We start from the raw sequence: 6,626 nt of genomic DNA on the forward strand, positions 1-6,626 counted from the left end.
TTAAATTACATTAAGCTGTAGTGTAACTTTTTCTAGCCTATGAAGTGGAACTTTTTATAGCGCATCAAATATTCGTTAAAAAATGCAACACAAATACACTAAAATTTTGTTAATTTTTGAAATATTTTCCCTAATAAATCAGTGGTGGTAGAAGGATTAAATTGAGGTTAATGGCAGGAATTTAAACCCAACCGTTATAGGAGGGCAAATTATATCGTGCACCAGGGTGTACAATGCATTGTGCGTCTAAAGAGTTTATGTGCATTACATTAATGACACTGATGGTAAATATGTTACCGAAAATATAATATCAGAATAACGGATTGTTGTATTGCTTAGTCTTTTAGTATAGAAAGTATCGTGTCCTTTGCTAGCTGAGGAGAACCCTATTTATACGAAAGTCCTAATGGTAACAACATGGGACATAAATGGGGAGCCTAAGCCTTTAATTCACTATCATCAATGGTGGCTTCAATGGCAGTAAAGGTGATACTTGTTGGAATTCTGTCCGTTGGAGTTTTGCCCCATGGGTTTCCATGTGGTGCCGGGTCAAATATGGCGTCAGGTCAGATGCCCACTTATGATTCGGGTCGGGCGCCAGCCCTATTATCCTGTCACCAGTCCCCCCTACTCTTGAGTCGACGGATGTGTTTGAGTTGACTTGGGAGAAAGGCTGAATCTATCTTGATACTGTGCAGAATCCTGATTGATTTAGGATATGTGATTTTATTTTCCAAATCCCCCATGATTTGTGCTTTCCAATCCTTTCCTGCTTCTAATGATATTCACTTAACTTTTTTTTTTTTTTTTTTTTTTTTTTGCGACCGAGGCGACGTCGGCCGAGGTGTCTCCTCAGCCGGCCGAGGCACCGCGCTTCGGCCACAGCCGAGGTGTGCGCCTCGACCTTTTTTTGTTTTTTTTTTGCCGGCTTCGGGCTGGGGCGCCGCCTCAGCCCGGCCGAGGTGTGTGCCTCGTCCTGCGGCCGAGGCACCGTGCCTCAGCCATTGGTCGAGGCGTGCGCCTCGGCTAGACTTGCCATTGGCCGAGGCGCGTGGCCTCGGTCCCTTTTTTTTTTTTTTTTTTTTTTTTTCTTTTTTAATCTGCTTATTTTCTGACAAGCAATTTTGTACAAGTCCTGCAATCTTATCTGTAACCGAGGTGATGTTAGTGTCTTTCTGCTTATAATGGATATCATGCCCTTGATTGATGTCAGAGATCTTGATTTTGATGGTGATGATGAGGAGTAACTTCTCGAGCATGATTATCCTCTGTTTGGAAATTTTCCCCCTCTTCCATTTGTTGTTGACTCACCAACACCTATGCCCCAACCGAAAAAGAAGAAAAAGCGCAAGGCCTCATATTCCCCTCTTGATAACTCCCTCGTCCTGTCCACACGGCCTCAACTAGGGTCACAGGATTGGGAGGATAACTCCCTCGTCCTGTCCACTTACCCTCCTAAACCTGAGGATAATATCTCCGACTCACCTCTTGATAAGTATTTTGGGGTCTACCTTCTGTCGCTACAGGTTGGGCTGCGGTTTCCCCTTCATAGGTTTGTGATAGACTTTATGAACTACTATGAGATAGCCCCCGGCCAGCTTGTTCCCAACGGTCACCGGGTGATTGCGGGCTTTCTTGCTATATGTCAGGACAAAAGGATAGAACCCACGCTAGATCTTTTCCAGGCTCTTTTCATAGTTGGTAGGGCCTCTCAGGAGGGTAAGGGATTTGTCATGGTTACGACTACGCCGCGTTACAAACTCTTTGAGGACCGCCCTACCTTTAACAAGGACTGGAAACCCAAATTCTTCTTTGTCACACTTGTGGGTTCTCCGTCTCCCTTTCGTGTCAAGTGGGGATCCCATCTACGTTGCCCTCCTTCCTTCGACATGAGTCCTTCTCTCAGCCGAGATGTAGATGACCTAATGGGGGATGGACTTTTATCGATCGTTGATTACACCACCGAGTGGAAACTCGCGGGCTTAGGCTTCGTGAGGACTCAGCCTGCTGCTCTTGCACCCACGGGTATTCTTCTGTCACCACCTAGTCGTTATTCATCAACCACTAACTCTAACTAGTCTTCTTTTGTTGCAGGTACCATGTCTTCGTCTTCGAGATCTAGTCAATACTTATCGCGATCGCAGGATCCCCCCCTCCAAGAAGAGCAAGGTAGAGAAAGGTAAAAAGAGCCAAGCTGCGGCCGAGGAGGTTTTGTCGCCCCCGTCGGCGCGCACGCCTACTCCATCCGAGGTCGCCGAGGGGGTGACGCAGCCCCCATCAACTCGCACACCCACGGCCGTTACCTTTTCCCCCCAACCCCCCAAGGTGCAGGGAGACACTTCCATTGAGCCCGACTCGCGTGTTGGGACCAACTTGATCCGACCGGGAGCGGACGTGCCACCGGGAGCGTTGATAATAAATAAAAGTCTTGATGCGGTTGAGTATGTTGCTCGTATTGCTCCTCCTGCGGACCTAGAACACCTTGTCGCCATGGATGTCAACATGCTGCAACAGCGTTAACTTCGACACATTTTTGAGGTCAGTTTTCTTATACTTATGTTCTTTCCCTACCCTGGCGTATCTTACTTTGTCTGTTACTGCAGGCCTTGCTAGAGGGACAGATCATTCATGCACAACGGCGGTGGGTGACGGACGCGCTCATTGAGGATGTTAAAAGTAGGGATGCGGACAACAAGAGCCTGAAGGACCTGCTGTCGATTCGGGAGGGGGCTCTGAGCAAAATGGAAGACGAGCTTGGGGCGCTGAGGAAGGAGCACAAAGCACTGCTGTCGACCCGGGAGGGGGCTCTGAGCAAAATGGAAGGCGAGCTTGAGGCGCTAAGGAAGGAGCACGAAGCACTTACACTTGCCCTAGGGAAGGAGCGGGAGGACCATGAGAGGACCCGTGCTGGTCATGCTGACGCCCATGGCCGGGCTGTGGAGGCCTACAAGAGTTCAACCAAGTTTAAAGAGGACGCGATGAATTATGTGTGCACTCCTGAGGTTGTCCGGGAATTCCTCAAAATTGGAGCTGGCCAAGAGGCGGTCGAGGCCGAGGCGCAGGTTGCTTTCAACATTGGGATGTATACGAAGCAACAACAGATTTTTCCAGTGCTGAGTGAGAAGGTTCCGAATTTTGACCCCGTGGTACTTGGCTTGCCTGTCATAGAGAAGAATCCTGACCCTGGTGTCCTGGATGAATCCACCGATGATGTTACCGATGCTCGTGAGGATTCTTTGGTGGACGAGTTTCATGGCATCGACACCAGCAACGTCACCGATGTTCCACTTGATCAGATTGTGATTGAGGACATCACGGACAACGAGTAGTTCGTTAGTCGTACTTTGAGATTCTTTCCTTGCTTTGAATAATTTGCTTTTCTATGTTTGAAATAAAACTAGTTACTTTCAGAATACTTTCGGAATATTCAGAATAAACTTGTTACTTTGGAATAAACTTGTTACTTTGAATTATAATTATTATTTTTTTTGGGCCGAGACGGACTTCGGCGCTGGCCGAGGCGTGCCTCGGCCAAACTGTGGCCGAGGCGCGCGCCTCGGCCAATCTTTGGTCAAGGCGTGTGCCTCGGCCATCCGAGGCGCGCCTCGGTCCTGCCTTTCTTTTTTTTTTTTTTTTTTTTTTTTTTCAATAAACAACATGGGCGGACCTTGAAAACAAGATATTATTTCAGAAAGCTTCGTAAAGGATGATAACGAACTTGCTTCAATAAACAACATGGGCGGACAATGAAAATAAGATATTATTTCCGAAAGTTTTAGCATGTAGAGCGGACGAACTGCGATTACCAAGTACTCGTTCCAAATGATTACCACTATAGGATATTAAGGAAAATACTTGAACAAATGTTCCGAGTTCCATACCCGATCGATCATCCTTCTCCCTGTCGTTTTTGACTTGTATGTTCCTGGGCGAACGATCTCATCCACGACGTAAGGCCCCTCCCATTTCATTGCAAATTTTCCTCCTTCCAGGGTTGGCTAGCTTCCCTTTTTTGCTACACGAGGTCGCCGACCTAGAAATATCGGGGTCGGACTTTTGCGTCGTGGTAGGACTTTAGCTGGCTACCGTAGTTCTCCATTTTGCAGAATGCCGCTTCTCTCTTCTCATCTAAGAAGTTCAGATCAACCATTTGGTGGAGTTCATTCTGTTCTGACTCGAATTCCTCCACCCTTCTAATAGGTATGATCACTTCCACCGGGGCCTGAGCTTCGAATCCATAAGCGAGGGCGAACGGGGTTTCTCCGGTGGCCCTTCTTGGTGTCGTGCGGTAGGCCCAGAGGATGCCGTCGAGCTCTTTCACCCAGGCTCCGTCGGCTACTTCTAGCATTTTCTTGAGGCCGTCGAGGATGGTTCTGTTAGCATTTTCTTCTTGTCCGTTCGCCTGAGGATAAGATATCGCCACTCGGCTATGCTTAATGCCCCATCCTGCTACGAATTCTGAAAATTCTCGTGCCTCGAAGTTGCCTTCATTGTGTTTCTCCATAGGTTTTCTGAAGTCTGATTTGATTCAAGTATTAGACACAGTTACATTTGCACTATTGGAAGGACGGTTCCCTTAATTTTGATTTTGCAACAAGGTTAGAAGCCTCTGGAACTGTTCAGCAGTAAGGCCAACATCACCAACCTGGTTCATAGAGACACTTGAAACCTGATGTGATTCCTGCTTCCAGTCCCCATGGGAAGGGCCCCTACCAGGTCAATTTCCCATCTTGAAAAAGGAATCGCGGTGCTTACCGGGGTGTAGTTTGTCGCAGGTCGACCTGGTAGTGCCTGGAATTCTTGGCACTTGAGACATCGCTTTGTATACTCGACGCAGTCCCTCAGGATTTTGGGCCAAAAATACCCTTGTAACATGATGCACCGTGCAATGGTGTACGCCCCTTGGTGCGCGGAGCATATCTCCTTGTGGACTTCTTTCATCACCAACATGGCTTTATCTGGGTATAGACACCTCAGTAATGTGCCGTTGTAGGAGCGTTTGTATAGCTTATCGCCCGAGACGATGTAGCTGGGTGCCCGCAATTTTGTTACCTTTGCGTCTGCCTCGTCTTGCGGTAAGGAGCCATCTGCCTTGTATCGCTTGATATGGTCAATCCAACATGGTTCCCTAGTCTGCACAGGGAAGACCCACGAGACATCGATACTTGAAGTCTCGAGGTCTTCTAACCGAGCGACCTTCCTGATGTGGTTGGGGACTCCGGTACTTAGCTTGGAGAGCATGTCGGCGTCGGCGTTTTGCTCTCTTGGTACCCGGTGTATTTCATATCCCTCAAACTCGCGTAAGGTTCTTAGCACCGTGTCTCTGTATTTCTGCATGCTTCCTTCACTGGCTTCATACTCCCCCGACACCTGGCTGACTACCAACTTGGACTCGCACAGAATTCGAACCTTTTCAGCTCGTAGTCCTGCCGCCAACCGCAGTCCATTGAGCCTCCTCATACTCCGCCTCATTGTTAGATAACTTGAAGCGGATTTAGATGGCATAGTAGGCGCGGAATCCCTCCGGAGTGACGAGCACTACGCCACCACCGCAACCTTTGCTATTGGAAGAACCATATGTGGACAAGGTCCACCACCCTCCATCTTCAGTTTCTACCTGGTCCGTCACTTCCCGGGTTGTGCACTCTACTATAAAGTCTGCAAGAGCTCGGCCTTTGATGGCGGGCCTCGGTTTGAAGTCTATGTCGAACTGACTGAGGTGCATGGCCCATCGTGCCATCCTAGCGGAGCTGTTAGTATTTCTGAGGAAGCTTCCCAACGGTTGGTGAGAGACACGTGGATGGGGTGAGCTTGGAAGTAATGAGCTAGCCTTTTTGATGAAGTGACTTTGGCAAATACTGTTTTCTCCATCACGCTGTACCGGAGCTCCGCGTCGTGTAGGGCTTTACTTACGTAGTAGATGGGACGCTGAGTCCCTCCTTCTTCTTTGACCAGTACGGAGCTGATCGCACCCTGTGACACGCCCAAGTATAAGATTAACGTTTCACTTGCCTCTGGCTTTGCAAGCAGGGGCGGGGACAACAAATATTTTTTCAATTCCTTGAAGGCCTTTTGACAATCTGGCGTCCACTAGAACCCTTTGTTCTTTTTCAAGATTTGGAAGAAAGGGAGGGATCGTTCAGCCGATTTAGATAGGAAACGGCCTAAAGCCGCTAGATGCCCATTGAGCCTCTGGACTTCCTTTATGGACCGCGGAGGCTCCATGTCAAGGATAGTCCTTACCTTTTCCGGGTTCGGCTCAATGCCGTTCCTAGTGACCATGAAGCCCAAAAACTTGCCCCCATCAACGGCGAAGGTGCATTTTTTTGGGTTCAAACGCAAATTAAATTTCTTCATAATGGAAAATACCTCGCTGAGATCCTTGACATGAGAGGTGGCCTTGTGACTTTTGACGATCATGTCGTCCACGTATGCTGTCATGTTTTGTCCCAACACCGTCTTAAACAGCTTTGCTACCATGCGAGTGTATGTGGCCCTGGCATTCTTCAATCCGAAAGGCATGACCAAGTAGCAGAATATCCCCTCGGGAGTGGTGAAGGCGGTCTTCTCGGCGTCCTCCTCATGCATGGATATCTGATGGTACCCACGGAAGGCGTCCATGAAGC

At 48.5% G+C, this 6,626-nt stretch overlaps 1 protein-coding gene across 1 annotated transcript; it reads right to left on the reverse strand.

The window, feature by feature from the left end:
• Window positions 1-4,033: 4,033 nt before the first annotated feature.
• LOC109163915 lies at window positions 4,034-5,472 on the reverse strand. Its single transcript, XM_019312638.1, has 2 exons — window positions 4,670-5,472; window positions 4,034-4,511 (listed from the first exon to the last, which is right to left on the reverse strand). Exons 1-2 carry the CDS (start codon window positions 5,470-5,472, stop codon window positions 4,034-4,036), a joined length of 1,281 nt encoding a protein of 426 aa, XP_019168183.1.
• Between the last annotated feature and the right edge of the window lie 1,154 nt (window positions 5,473-6,626).

The sequence above is a fragment of the Ipomoea nil genome, unplaced genomic scaffold (genome assembly GCF_001879475.1).
Source record: "Ipomoea nil cultivar Tokyo-kokei standard unplaced genomic scaffold, Asagao_1.1 scaffold3050, whole genome shotgun sequence".
Taxonomy (NCBI): domain Eukaryota; kingdom Viridiplantae; phylum Streptophyta; class Magnoliopsida; order Solanales; family Convolvulaceae; genus Ipomoea; species Ipomoea nil.